Source organism: Danio rerio, chromosome 16 (genome assembly GCF_052040795.2).
Source record: "Danio rerio strain M-AB ecotype USA chromosome 16, GRCz13ab, whole genome shotgun sequence".
In the NCBI taxonomy this organism is placed as follows: Eukaryota; Metazoa; Chordata; class Actinopteri; order Cypriniformes; family Danionidae; genus Danio; species Danio rerio.
This window is the reverse complement of record NC_141036.1, coordinates 8,628,998-8,644,837: the sequence shown is the minus strand read 5'-3', so window position 1 is coordinate 8,644,837 and position 15,840 is coordinate 8,628,998. Positions and strand designations below refer to the sequence as shown.

General features: G+C 36.0%; 1 protein-coding gene and 1 long non-coding RNA gene across 4 annotated transcripts in view; one reads left to right on the top strand and one right to left on the bottom strand.

Moving 5' to 3' along the window:
• Window positions 1–15,840, bottom strand: part of LOC147840126 (uncharacterized) — a 402,217-nt gene that overhangs the window by 182,865 nt on the left and 203,512 nt on the right. The window lies entirely within an intron of this gene.
• The window catches only part of ddc (dopa decarboxylase), a 44,584-nt gene that overhangs the window by 22,561 nt on the left and 6,183 nt on the right, over window positions 1–15,840 (top strand). For both annotated transcript variants that reach the window (NM_213342.1, XM_087285549.1), the window contains 6 exon segments: window positions 14–80; window positions 2,338–2,432; window positions 6,692–6,759; window positions 9,718–9,794; window positions 13,083–13,102; window positions 15,177–15,275. In NM_213342.1, the coding sequence (NP_998507.1) occupies window positions 14–80; window positions 2,338–2,432; window positions 6,692–6,759; window positions 9,718–9,794; window positions 13,083–13,102; window positions 15,177–15,275 (426 nt within the window).

The following is a 15,840-nucleotide window of genomic DNA, read 5'->3' as shown; positions in this document are numbered from 1 at the left end:
ATGTTTCTTTTAGTTCTGTGCAACACTGGGAACAACTGCATCCTGTGCATTCGACTGCATCACTGAGCTGGGCCCTATATGTAAGAACTACTTATATTTTATTAACTGTTATAATTTGTAGCTCATTTTGTAATTGCAAATATTATGTACATTATATGACACACTGTAGCCAGGGCCGGCGCGTCCATAGAGGTGACGGCCGGCTAGAGCGGCAGAATAGAGAGGGTGGCGTCCGTGACACCTCCCTCACCACCCGCATCCTGAGCAGTTATATCCACGCCTAGGGCGGCAGAATAGAGAGGGCAGCGTCCATGACACCTTCCTCACCACCCGCGTCATAAGTTATATCCGATGTATATATATATATATATATATATATATGTATATATATATATATATATATATATATATATATATATATATATATATATATATATATATATATATACATACACACACACACACACATACATTTTGCTCTTGCTTATATATATATATACAGTTAAAGTGAGAATTATTAAACCCTCCCTTGGTTTTTGTAATTTTCACAGTATGTCTGAATGTTTTTTTCTTCTGAAGGAACTCTTATTTGTTTTATTTTGGCTACAATAAAAGCAGTTATACATTATTTTAAACACAATTTTAAGGACAAAAATATTAGCCCCTTTAACAACCCAGGCTCATTCTGGAAAAATAGCCCCACGGACGTTTCTGGAGACTGTGAAATACGTACCAGGAGGTACGTATTTGTGCAGTTTTTGTTTTCGCAAATCCACGAGAGGTCGCTGTGCATGCTTTTTCGCTCTCACAAGGGCCGTTCACGCCCGCGCTGTTCTCGTGTAAAGCCACTGGAGGCCGCTGTTGAGCGATCGTCTGTCCGGCTGACTGAATGATTGAACGACTGACTTGGCTGCCAGTCAATCGGCCGACCCCCCCTCTTCCTCCTTCTTCCCTAAACCCAAGCAACGATTTACAAAAGCTGTCCAGAAAAAAGAAAAGCCCTCATCTGATTTTGACTGAGTTTTCGGTTTTCACCGCATTATCGCTCCATTATGAACTCGTTCGCTTTATTTTTTGGATTCTGTTTTTTGTCTTACCTGATTTCTGGAACGGCTCTTCCCCGGACTCGAACCAGGTCGTTGCGGCCGGCTTCCCTCTGGGCCTCCACTCCGCCAATGTAACATGACAAGCTAACCGGACAAACTGGTTGTGCGTAGCGTTCGCTTGAAAAAACTAAATGCAGCCATACGCACCTCCGGCCACGTAAATCATGGCCTCCAAAAACACGGGGCTAAGTTTTCAGAACGAGCTTGGGTTGCCCTTTAAGCTACCTTTTTTCCCGATAGTCTACTGAACAAAACATCGTTATACAATAACTTGCCAAATTACCCTAACCTGCTTAGTAAGGCTAATTAACCTAGTTAAGCCTTTAAATGTCACTTTAAGCTGTATAAGTGTCTTGAAAAATATTCAGTAAAATATTATTCACTGTCATTATGGCAAAGATAAAATAAATCAGTTATTAGAGATGAGTTATTAAAACTATTATGTTTAGAAATGTGTTAAAAAAGTCTTCTTTCCGATAACTTCTTAAGGCCCACTGTGTTTATTTTACACGCATTTTCTTATTTCTCTTTGCTATTTGGGCTTATTGGAACCTAATTAGAACAAAAACCTAAGTATCATCCTTTGATATGATGTATTTTATAAAGTATGTTATAATTTTACATTATCTTACCTAAAACCTAAACAACTACCTTTTTAGCTTTTAATAAGCAGCTAATGAGTAGGTTGTGGAGCTGAATTAATAGTTAATAGTGTGAATTGTGACTTAAAATGAATTGTGAAAGGTATTTCTTTTAAAAAAGTCTTTGGATCAACATGAAGGTGAGTGAATGATCACAGAATTTAATTTTGGTTTAAACTAGCTTTTTATGCAACCCAGGCTCATTCTGAAAAGGTACTTCTATATATATTTCTGGGGACCGTTTTTTTTTTGCAGTTTTTGTTTCCGCAAATCCACGAGAGGCCACTGTGTACGCTTTTTGAGATCTCAAATTTACCTCGCAAGTGCCGTTCATGCCTGCTGTTCTCGCATAAATCCACCTGAGGCCGCTGTTGACTGACTAACTGTTTGACTGACTGTATGACTGACTGAATGACCCCCCCAAAAAATTAAATGTTGTCAGATGTACCTTTGGCTATATAATTTGCGGCCTCCAGAAACATATATAGCACTAAGTTTTTAGAGCCTTCAGGTATGTTGCTTTTATGATATTAAATTTTTAAGAAAGTGTTACTAGTTTTTCAACGCATCATTGTGTTTGTTTCTGTCAGGCAATGCAGAGAAAATGTGGATGCACATCGATGCTGCATATGCCGGGAGTGCTTTTATCTGTCCGGAGTTCAGACCCTTGCTGAACGGCATTGAGGTGAGATAATATTCCAATCCTGCCGTGTGTTCTTAAGCACACTTCAGAGAAGGAGCTCTTAAAGCTCGGACAAGCGTGAATGATAATCTCTGCTAGGCTCAACTATTGATCCTGTTACGTTTGGAGCAGCGTGTGGACAAGACAGAGTCCTGCAGAATATTTAAATGTCACAAATAATGCGAGTCGGCATGAGCGATGTCTTGTGGAATGGGCGGGAAATTAGAGATCGCTGATCGTCCTTTGGGTTGTTGTGGAGCTCAGCTGGGTGTCACAATGATAAGGGTAAAGTAATTTCCTGAGGCAAAGGAAGACCTTTAGATAAGTTCCTCTTTTTCTCCTGCTGAAGAAATATCAGTCTTTATTAGCCTTACAAGTTCAAACAATCACGATGACTGTGCTCCCTTGCACAGATGATGGCTTTTATTATTGACCGAAAGGACGGCTGGCTGCCGTTTCCTGTTTGGTTGCCAGGAAGTGAAGACAGGGAGGACTTAGCATAGCAACAATCAGACTGTCATGACCAAGTCTGTATTATTGCAGCAGATGGAAAGGATATTGGAAATGGGAGAGTGAGGAAAAAGATTAGACTTTAAGATTGTGGGACTCGCTGAATTCTTATTGGACAGATTCTGCTGTGTGAGTTTGATTTAAAATATGCTTCCAAACAGTTCATATCAGACTTTGCCAACCAGCAGGTGACAAATGACTCCTCTTAACCCTTATGTTGTCTTAATAATAATAATAATTCATTCATTTTCTTTTCAACTTAGTCCCCTAATTAATCCGGGGTCCCACAGCGGAATAAACTGCCAACTCATCCAGCATATGTTTTACGGATCGGATGCCCTTCCAGCTGCAACCTATCTCCGGGAAACATCCATACACACTCATTCACACTCATACACTAAGGACAATTTAGCCTACCCAATTCACCTGTACCCCATGTCTTTGGACTGGGGGAAAATGCAGCACCCGGAGGAAACCCATGTGAACGCAGGAAAAAACATGCAAACTCCACACAGAAATGCCAACTGACCCAGCCAAGGCTCGAACAAGCGACCTTCTTGCTATGAGGCGACAGCACTACCTACTGTGCCACCGCGTCACCCAATAATAATATTCATTCATTCATTTTCTTGTCAGCTTAGTCCCTTTATTAATCTGGGGTCGCCACAGCGGAATGAACCGCCAACTTATCCAGCATGTTTTTACTCAGCGGAAGCCCTTCCAGCCGCATCCCATCTCTGGGAAACCAATAATAATACTAATAATAATAATAATAACAATAATACAATTTATTAAAGGGGCCTTTGTGCCAACTTAAGGACACCTTACAATAAAACAAGAGCAATAAAACATCGAAGAAAAATAATATAAAAATATACACAACAATAGTGCAGATACAAAAAAGTATTTTAAGTATTAAAAGCCATCTTAAATAAGTGGGTTTTGAGTCTTGATTTGAATAATATGAGGGAGTCAGTGTTTCTGATGGCGGGTGGTAGTGATTTCCAAAGCCGGGGAGCAGAGCGGCTGAATGCTCTATTGCCCAAGGACGACAGACGAGCAGGGGGAACAGACTAGTGGAGGGAGGAAAAAGATAGCAGGATCTGAGGGCAGGCATATATGGAGGGACTAGATTGTGGATGGCTTTAAAAGTTAACATCAAAATTTTAAAAACTATTCGAAAATGAACAGGTAACCAGTGAAGCTGCTGCAGGACACGGGTAATGTGATGAGAAGAGGGGGTTCTGGTGATGATACGGGCAGCTGAGTTCTGGAATAACTGAAGCTTATGGAGGGATTTATTAGTGAGACCAAAGAGAAGGGAGTTGCAGTAATCTAAACAAGATGTGACAGGGCTATGGACAAGAACGGCAGTGGCATAGGGGGTAAGAGAAAGGCGGAGACGGATAATGTTGCATAGATGTAAGTAAGCAGAATGGGTGATGTTATTAATGTGAGAATCAAAAGATAGAGTCCTATCAAGGATGACACCCTGACTCTTAACCTGTTTAGAGGGATACATGGAACAGTCATCAATAGAAAGAGCAAAGCGGTTTTGGAGAGTGTTGATTTGGTACCAACAAGCAAAACCTGTAATTTGAGAACGTAAAGAGAGAGAGCCAAGATTTGGTTTGATTAGAATTTTGCATACACTGTTCATCTTCACTAAAGCTCTAAAATTAAGTATCTAAATTTAACTTCAATCCTCAAATCTGTTTTGCATGAAGAAACAACCTCATCTTCATCACAAATACTGTCAGTGCTTAGGCTTTCTCTCATCAGTTTGTGAGTTTTTTTTATCAAAGTTTAATCAGAGGTCATCACTTATTTTCGACTAAAGTAGGGGTATTGTGTCCTTCGGAGTGTATATTTTAAAAATTAAAAAAAAAATGTTTTATAGCTGACACATCAAAATTGAGCATGAGGACAATCGCTGTACCCTATATGTGTTTTTTTATGGTAATTTTTTTATTTTTTTATTTTAGTTTTTTTAATGTTGGGGTTTTTTTTTTTAGAAAAAGTGACCAACTTTAAGATGAAACTTTTGACTCCCCCTCATTTACCTACACCACATGTCTGGATTGTAAACTCCACACAAATGCCAAATGATCCAGCTTGAGGCTTGAACCAGCAACCTTCGTGCTGTTAGGCAAATGTGCTACCCACTTGGCCACCATGCAGCCCTCACACCAACTTTAATTGGGAAAAAATAACCTTGTAGGTTTGGTCATACATTGGGTTTGGTCATATGTGTCCCAATGTTGAGATTCGACACAACAACACAGCAATTTTTTGAATGAATGAATAAAGCTGGTTTATGAAATCACTGAATACATAGCTTGTTACATAAAGTTATATGCTTCGTCTTCATTAATAATCATAATTAATAAAAATAGCACATTTTAAAACATTTACTAATATGCTGGTATTCACTTTAGGTATAACCGTATAAAATGTGAACCAAAAATGTGTACTATTTACTAGGGATGCAACAATACAGTTAGCCCACGTTTCAATACATGCCTCAGTTTTTTAACACGGTTTTCGGTTTGGTTCGGTTCTCATGGCTTGACACATGTTTTTTTTTTTTAAAGGCAATAGAAACAGTGAGAGGTTAAGGAGAAAAAAATAAAAACGATTTATTGCACTACTCATTTTGTTTTACTTAAAAGCCAAGAAAAGGACACTAGTAGTGTATTGTAAAAAAAAAAAAATAACATTGAAATCTCACAGCTGCTGGTAGCCCATGTACAAACTGGGGAACACATAAAACCCTACACTTTGAAAATAAACATACATGTGAAGTTAATAAAGATAAATTGGCCATTTCAAAGAAACATATTTGTACTTAAGTAAACGTAAATAAAACATCTTAATTATATCAGTGCTGAACAAATGCGAGACTGTAGTCTGTAACGCGGATCGAGTGCTTTTATAAAATGACAAAAGCCCACATCTCCAATCACGGAAAACGGCTGCAAATCTTTAGGAATAAACCTTTACGTGTCTCTCTGAACCAGTTGGGTATGTTTGTTTGAAAGATTCAGCGAGGGATTGTTGCTATTTGGTTTGCAGTCATGGTTATACGTGTAAAACAATGCTTGAACACAGTTATTTTTTTATCAACGTCTTTTCTTTTATTGGCATTATACTTACCGGCAAAACCGAAATATCCTCACACAGCAGATCTGAAAGATGTCGGCGCTTTCTCGTACTGTTGCCTCACTTCGCTAAAGCTTCCTTGTACTGTTGCCTCACTTCGCCACCGCTCGCAATGTTAAGGTGTGGAATGATGGTCAAGCGCCCCTAACTTTAGAGCATAGTGATTGGATATTTACTCGCGGGGAGGAGTTTCCTCATCTCAGCTCATGGATTTAAAGGCACACACAGTGGAGGTCGTACTGTACGGTTCTATATTATATTGAGAACCGTGGCATCCCTACTATTTACAATTCTGGTAATGATCTTAAAACCCCAAACCATGTAGATAAATTTCTGAGATCATGGTTTTAATAAAAAAAGGAAATAAAACAATCAATAATTATAAAAGTATTAAATTTTCATGACTGACTTCATAATTAATATGAACTATACAATTGTGTTGACAGTATTGTTAAGAACATACAATTGTTCATCTCTGAATTATTTTAAAGGGGCATTGTTGCTAATTTAAACAATGTCATGTAAGTTTAAAGGGTAAAAAGACATGAGTTCTGAAAAAATGACTTAATCAAAACATGCTTCTGTTTTAGTTTGCAGACTCTTTCAATTTCAATCCTCATAAATGGCTCCTGATCAACTTTGATTGCTCGGCGATGTGGTAAGTGTTGTTAATATCATTATCTATAAAAATTATTTTTATTTTCCTTTGATCTCCATCTACTGTATGCCAGCATGCCATGTTTTATCTTTGTCAGTCAACAAAGGAAATGGTCCCAGCTGCCCTTTATGTCAGCACCAGGGAAACAGATATCTTCATGGTCATATAAAGACGAAAATAGACATTCATTATTATTCAGTGTACATTATTTAAAAGTGTTTAGTTCTGAGTTGAGACATTGATAATGTCTAGATTTCAAAACAAAATAAAGTTTCTTGAATTTTCTATTCATCACAGAATCCCTAACGTACAACAGTTAAACTTTTTTTTGTATAATAATTTTAGTAAGAATGATTTCTGATGGATTGTGTGATCCTACAATAAGGACTCGTGAATGTTAAGCTGTGCCATAACAGAGATAAATACACTTAAAATATACAAACATAGAAAACAAGTATTTTTGAATTGCTGTGATATTACAATATTATACAGTAATACATATAAAGTCTCAGTGTTTCCACTGTATTTTGCTTTAATAAATTAAGGCTGGCAGCATAGTGGCTCAGTGGTTAGCACTGTCGCCTCACAGCAAGGTCACTCGTTCGAGTCTCAGCGGGGCCAGTTGGCCTTTCTGTGTGGAGTTTGCATTTTCTCCTCATGTTCTTATGAGTTTTCTCTGGGTGCTCAGGTTTCCCCCACAGTCAAGTCATGCGCTATAGGTGAATTCAAAAAACTAAATTGTCCATGTCTGTGAATGCAAGAGTGTTTCCCAGTACTGGGTTGCAGCTGGAAGGGCATCCGCTGCATAAAACATATGCTAAAATAGTTGGTGGTTCATTCCACTGTCGCAACCTCCTAAATAGAGACTAAGCTGAAGGGAAATTAATAAATAAATGAAATACAGGCTTGTGTCACAACTTATGTCTTTCTTCAACAAATCTTGACTTTCTAATTGTTTCCTAGTGCTTCTCTGTAAAAGTACAGCGGTAATAAAATAAACCTTAAACTTTGAACTGGAAAACCAGTGATGCAAGTCCTTTAGTAAAGAACTAAGTAATCCTTTGTTAACCTATTCACCTTATTCTCTCCGTATGAGCGGCACATCCATTTGAATCTTTTTGGATCAAGACTTCCGGTCTCATTCACTTCCATTCATTTTTAGACATTAAAAACAACTTGTTTTACTGCTTGATGTTGCAAACTGATATTTCTTTTTATATCATTCTAGTTTTTTTCTGTATAGTCATGCAAATACTTCTTTGTAGAGCAAGTAGTTTGACCGTTTTCTGCCGTTTATTATTTCTAGTCATTTCTCCCAAAGGGCAACTGAATCTGAAGTTCTAAAACAATCGCAAAAGCGAGCTCACTTCCGCATTGAAGAATACGGTCAATAAATGTACTGTACACATATTATTGTATTGCATACAACAGGATACACAAATTCATACAAATACACTCTCAGAACAGCCGATTTGAATGTTATCACTCCATTGAATGAGCGTTATCAGTGGTTATTAGCTGAGGTATATGGGCTAGTAGGGGCCTTCTGCACCTACTGGTTGGCTCAGAAGGCTGTTATCATTCATCCATATGTCCACATGCAAAGCAACGTGCTTAAAATCATGTTATTTTTTATATATCCTTCTTTGATTATACACGGCTACTCAGCTAACATGACAACAATAAACATATTTCCGAAAGGTCCGCTCTCAAGAGGATCTGATTGGTCAGCTAACATGCTGTGATTCACACATCAGCTCCCGATCACCCGGAAAAACATCATGCCTCTAAATAGCATACACTGTGCTTTTGCTGATTAAATAATGTCAGTCAGAGTAGCTGTTAGCCGTATCAATTTGAGCCTGAATCAGACATAAAATAAAGAGGACACAGCTGAACCTCGTCCCTGCTCTCTTAAATAACATCTGAAAAGTGTATTTCATATATCTTTGGGTTATTAGCATGAGTAATAAGTAATAAGTAATAAAAAAGTGTTTGCTTAAATTTTGTGAGTTCGTTATTTGAGGTGTATAACACAGAAAAAGCGATCACATCGAGAGACACTGCATCAATGGTTAAGATTGTTGACATGTATGAATTGTAGCTAAATTGTTAGCGGTGCCAAACAGCTTTTCCCATTGTTTACATCCTTGTTTAAGTCCTTGCTACAACATACCATTAATGCTAGACATTATGCAGTTAATACAACAATTTTAACAAATAAAAATACTTACAGGTTGTGGCTCACAATCCACAGCTTCTTCTCTGAAGAGTTTTTAGCCGAATCCAGCTCTGAACTGGAAGAGATTCTGGAAGTTTTTTTTTTTTTTTGTCAAATGCTAGCTATATATTTATTATAATTCTCTGGAACATTATTAACATTAAACTGTAAGCACTTCTCTCTTTGTGTCATGTCATTTGGAGGCCCAAATACAAAAACAGAAGAAGCTCTACGAAAATAGCAGCACTTGGACAGCATTTTAGCTTTCTCAGCTATAACACTACAGCGCCTCTGGCCATGCCCCTTCGCTGCGCAAGGTTTCCTCTAACGTTGTTTACTGTCGGCTTTGCTAAGCTAACTCTGTAAAAGCCAATGTCTCCCTTTGCGTTGAACTTTGAGAATATTACATTCAGAGATGTTGTTTATGTTCACACAGCTATATAACACATCAACTAAAGTTTAAAGTATGATATCGTAGTTTACCACCCCTTTAAAACAGGCACACAAACACTATGCTCACTGAAAATAACACTGTTGTTTTTCAGTGTATCTTTGAACTGTTTCTATTTCCTATGTTTATTAAGCAATGCAGATTGTATGTATTGTGATATGTGATACATCATATTTTATTTCATATAGGATATTTATTACCAAGTATGTTATTTATTAGTTATTCCACAAAATACTCAATGATGTGTTTTACTAATAAATGTGAATGTTTGATTTTTTTTCTGCAGGGTAAAGAAAAGAGCAGACATTATTGGAGCATTTAAAATGGAGCCACTTTATCTAAAGCATGATCACCAAGAGTCAGGTAATTAACCAGCACTAATCCGTTAACATTTCCCTTTACAAACAAACAAATTAATATCCAGATAATATTCATATTAAATTAGTTTCCCTCACATGAGCCTTCACAAAGGCATACAAAAGAATCCAATACGATACTGATGGAAAAAACAAATCCCGTCCTAATAATGAGCAATACTTGTACATAATTTATTAATCATAGTTCAACATTGCTAATGCATTATTAAAATCCAAATTCATGCTTGTTAACATTAGTTATTGCTCTGTGAGTTAACATAAACTAAACTAACCCTTAACAACTTTATTTGTATAAACTAACATTAACAAAGATGAATATATGCTGTAATAAGTTAATTGTTCATTGTTTGTTTTAAGTAACATTAACTAAAGATGCTTTCAAACCTAAGCTTTTTGTTTTGTTTCTTGTTTGCCCAGTAAGAGTGGTTCGTTTGATATATGTGAATTCAGCAATTGCGCTCGGATCCGCGCCAAATCAATCGGTCCGAGATTGCCTGAATGAGGTGGTTTCGGCTCGATTTTAACACACTCTGAAGCGGATTAATTATAGTGAGAAAGCGATACGATCCGAGCCCGGCTATATCACAGTGTATTATAGATATGTCATAGGCATATATATGGCTATATGAAGAGAGAGTTATGAGTAGGGCGGAAGGTCATTCCTACTGGTAAATGTGCGCATGAATAAAAATAACAACAGGCTTATTGTAAACACGTAGTTTGGCCTACACCTTTGTGAAACCACAAGAATATAACAAGATATGTTTGACTGCAGATTCTTGGTAAAATAAATGCTACAGGGCAGTTTGAAGCCAACAAACTGTGTTCCTTTTCACACTAACGATAATTAGAGACATACTGTTGACAAATGCAATCATATTTTCATGTAGTTCTTTGGGCAAGAGCAAATAAATATTTAGACAGCAAATAAATATTTTAGTATGGTCAGTTTGCTCGGTAGCTCACATTGTAATGCTAGGCACTTGGGTTTGAGAGCGGTGAAATACAGTTCTACAAAAAAGATAAAACAATACAAATCAAGGTAAAATTGCGTGAATGCAGTCCATTTTCGTTTACATTTGCTTTTGAAAACACTATGGTTGGGTTTAGGGAACAGTTTACAGTGGGTTCGCTCGCAGATCTTTATGGCAAGCTCTGCCTTCTCATAGACATGTACGAGGACGCATATCTAAAACGTACATTAAAATCCCTTAAGAAGCCCTTCAAATTTTGTCTAACAGTGATTGGAAAGCTTGAGGTGCGTCGAGTCCTTCACCATTTTTTAATTACCTTCTACGTACACACTCCTGTGGCGTCTGTCATTGCTAGGCAACCGTTCTCTCAGAGGATGACAAATTATTGCTGTAGCTTTAAAACAAATTTTACTTATGGAAGGAGTTAAAAAGCACTGATGTCTGAGGTAATTAGCCTGACATTATTACCGAAATGTGGATATTCCAATCGTAAAGCAGAAGTGGTTGGTATTTGTCACATAACTTTCCAGTGCTAGTACAGTGCAGTGCAAAAGTTGAATACGGTGCGTATCCCTATTTACACATCCAAGCTGGGATCTTCATTTGGAAATAACAAACTTGTGTGTGCAAAATACGCAATATGTTCACACCCCTAAGTAAAGTATTTCCAGCCTGATCTCAGGAGGAAACGTAAGTATTTTATGTTTTGTCCGTTTAGTGGCTAATTCGTACGAATTCGTACGAGTTGAGTCGTACGAAAATGTATGATTTTAAAAAGGAGGCGTGGCACCTAACTCCACCCCTAAACCCAACCGTCATTGAGTGATGAGCAAATCGTACTAAATAGTACGAATTAGATCGTATGAATTAGCCACTAAATCAAAAAGCTACAAATTGCCGTAAGATTGTGTTGGTATTTCAGATTCAAAATTGTAGACAGCGCCCTCTGGTGTATTAATCATCTGAAACATGATAAAAAAACGTGTATTTTTACGCTTTCACAGCCTGTGTTGTGAAATTTTATCAATTGTTTATTTTTTCATGATTTTTTTAAATAAAAAGTATTATTATTATTATTATTTTCTTATTATTATTATTATTATTATTATTCTTTTTCTTTTTTTTTCTTTTTGTAGTTTAAAATAAAGTTCTTCTCTTATAATAATACCATCCATAATAAACTACTGGCAACCACAGCTATGATTATGGTAAATAATAAACAACAGTAACACTAAGAAATAACTGAAGTGCCCAAGCATGAGGTGTAAAGCGGATGACAATGATCCTTATTAATGAGACATGATGTCTTGTGCTGACATCCATTTTACGTCACACTGTAAAGTCTCCATCAGATTATTTACCAATTCCTTATTCACAGATTACCAGTCCACTGCGGTGTTCTGTAAGCCTCTCTGTTAACTAACAAACAACAGCTCTCTGTGCCTCAACACTTACTTTAGGTGCATTTTTGTTTGTATGGTGTCCTGTATATGTGGCAACAGTACGTGACACACATAAGGTGCCTACTGTATAGTAAATAACATTTTACTCAGGTGACATTCATTTTGAATAAAAGTAACTTTAAAATTAAATAAACGGTATTTAAAATTGATTATCTCTTAACATATTAACATGTAATTTAATCATTTTCATACAACAGAACTTGTATGAATTAGCCAGTAAACTGACAAAACATAAAATAATTGCATTTCCTCATAAGATCTTGCTGGTTTTATTATGGTAAATGTAGTGCAGTAGTGTTTTGGCACACCAAAGGTTTACTATAAATATCATGGTTAAAAGTGTATATCTACACATGGTTGAAAATGATACATTATGGTTTATAACTATTTTGGTGTGTGTATGTAGTAAAACCATGGTGCATTTTTTGCTTCCAGTTGCTTATTGACCATTTAAACCTGGCTAAACAAAGACAGATCCTCTGGTAATGTGCCTGTGGGCAGTGTGCAGCTGTGCAGACCATTGTAATTGTGTTGACAACCAAACAAAAGAGCAGCACTGTCTCTCAACCCACCACCAACACACGTGCACACAGACATGCACACGCTTATATATGCATGCACACCTTAAAGCCATTTCCATCATGAACAACTGCATAATTACATTAACAAAAGCCTTTGGCGGATGGGAAAACTAAATGTTATCCTTTAATGTATTATTGATTGATATGTGTGTATTGTCGTTTATGATTTCTGTGCTTATGTGAGTATATTATTCACACATGAACTTGATTTTCGGTGTGAAATGACTAATTATGATTTTATTTTATTTTTTTATAGGACTTGTCACTGATTATAGAGTAAGTATATTAAGAGTGTTTGTCTGTACCATGAATTCCTCACATTGTGGGGACCAAACGTCCCAATAGGTACAGCAATACCAGTAGATTTTGCATAGAGCAGTGCATATGCAGAATGAATAATATTTGTTTTCCTCACTGATAATCTATGTAAGCCTGTTATTATATGTTTATTATCCACTTGGAAAGTAATACCTGGTTTACTTGGTGATTAAAGTCTCTTGAACAAGGGTTTTGGGGAGTAGTTTAAATAATAATCTTTGATTTGTTAACCTCATAAAACCTGCATTAAAATTTTTTTATTTCTTTTAAAAAAATTTAATAAATACTGAAAAACAGTGTGCGGCACCCTCCCATCCACCCTTTGAATCTGGTTAAAATGTAACAAATAATTTGAAAGACATTTAATTTTAAATAAAACAAATTAATTTCATTTAGAGCTTCAACAGTTCATTTACAGAAAATGATCTTAACATTTTATTTGTTTCCTATTATGTCAAATATAAAGATATTATTACAAAGTACGTTTTTAAAAGCAGGTGAAGAGTCATATCTAACAATCACAAATGATGTAATTTAGATATATATTAAAGAGATATTTCACACACAAATTAATATTCTGTCATCTTTTACTAACTCTTGACTTGTTCCAACCCATTTCACAAAAGAAGATATTTTGAAGAATGTTTGAAACCAGAAAAAAAAAAAAAAAAAAAAATATATATATATATATATATATATATATATATATATATATATATATATATATATATATATATATATATATATATATACTCTGTCAAAGTCAAAGTCAATCTACACCTGACAAAAGTCTTGTCGTCAATCCTAGTTGTAAGAACAACAAATAATAACTTCACCTCTATTTGATTCTTTGAAAAAGTGGCAGAAGGTCGATTTTTCTGATAAATCTTCTGTTGAACTGCATCCAAATCATTACAAATACTGCAGTAGACCTGTTGGAACCCACATGGACACAAGATTTTCACAGAAATCAGTCAAGTTTGGTGAAGGAAAAAATCATGGTTTGTTGTTACATTCAGTATGGGGATGTGCGAGAGATCTGCAGAGTGGATGCCAACATCAACAGCCTGAGGTATCAAAACATTTGTGCTGCCCATTACATTACAAACCACAGGAGAGGGCAAATTCATCAGCAGGATAGCACTCCTTCTTTCAGCCTCCACATCAAATTCCTGAAAGCAAAGAAGGTCAAGGTGCTCCAGGATTGTCCAACCCAGTCACCAGACATGAACATTGCTGAGCATATCTGGGGTAAGATGAAGGAGGAGGCATTAAAGATGAATCAAAAGAATCTTGATGAACTCTGAGAGTCCTGCAAGAACGCTTTCTTTGCTATTTAAGTTATTTGAGTCATTGCAGAGATGTATGGATGCAGTCCTCCAAGCTTATGGGAGTCATGCACAATATTAATTCTTTTTCCTCTGCACCATGACTTTATGTCCTATACTGTACATTATTTCTGTTAAGTGACAAGACTTTAGTCTAAATAAAGTCAGACCTTACTGTCCTAATTAAATAATTAAAAATTAAGGCATGATCATATTTTCTTTTATTAAAATAAACATAATCTAGAAGCCTTTGCCTTTCATATAAGCCACTTCTGATACCAAATGATCAACTAGAAGTCAAGTTATTATTTGTTGTTCCTAAAACTTGTATAGGCGACAAGACATTCGTCAGGTAGTGTACCTTCTTTTGTGTTAAACGGAACAAAAATTATTCTACTGAGTTTGGAGCAAGTCTAGTGTGAGTAAATGATGGTCGAATATTCGTTTCTGGGTGAAATATCCCTTTAACTGTAATATTGTATCCACATATTAATGTACTCTTTTGGTATTTAAATGTATTGTATTGTACATTCATATAAATGTTTAATAATGTAATGTATTGAATGTGAATATAAGTCTGTATATGTTTTTGAGAGAACATCGAACTACAAACTTTTGTTTAAACATACGTTCATGTGTGCTGTCTGTGTTTCATGTGTATTTGCGTGTGCACAGTTGTCATATCTCATCTCATCTCCCTTCAGCACTGGCAGATCCCGCTGGGTCGGAGGTTTCGCTCTCTCAAAATGTGGTTTGTGTTCCGCATGTACGGACTCAAAGCTCTCCAAGCCTACATCCGCAAGGTAACTGCCTTTAACCCATGCTGTCAGTCAAGTTAACCCTGACATACACATCTTAGTTGGCTCCATAGTCAATTTGGAATGACGCAAATCTTTTTAACCTTTTAAAGACATCATTATATGTTCTGTTCTGCTCATGAGCTATACTGGATGATATTCAGAACAGATCTCTGAGAAACAAACGGGGCGTTTTCAAGTTCTGTGTTCAAAATCGCATATCACTTATACACTGTAAAAAAATTATACGCTGGCTTAAGTTTTTGAGTTGAATCAATTGATTTTTTCCATTAATCTCATCTTACATCAGTCAAACTGACTCAAACTAATAAGTTAATCTATAAAAAAAATAAATTGAAACCTAATATATATATATATATATATATATATATATATATATATATATATATATATATATATATATATATATATATTTTAACCTAATATATTAAAATGAGTTCATAACATAAAAGCTTTTGTTGTATTGGCTTTTTGTCATTATTATTTACAGTGTGATCAGGGTAAGAATTTAAATAGGGGGCACTGGACACCCGTATATTGGTACATACTA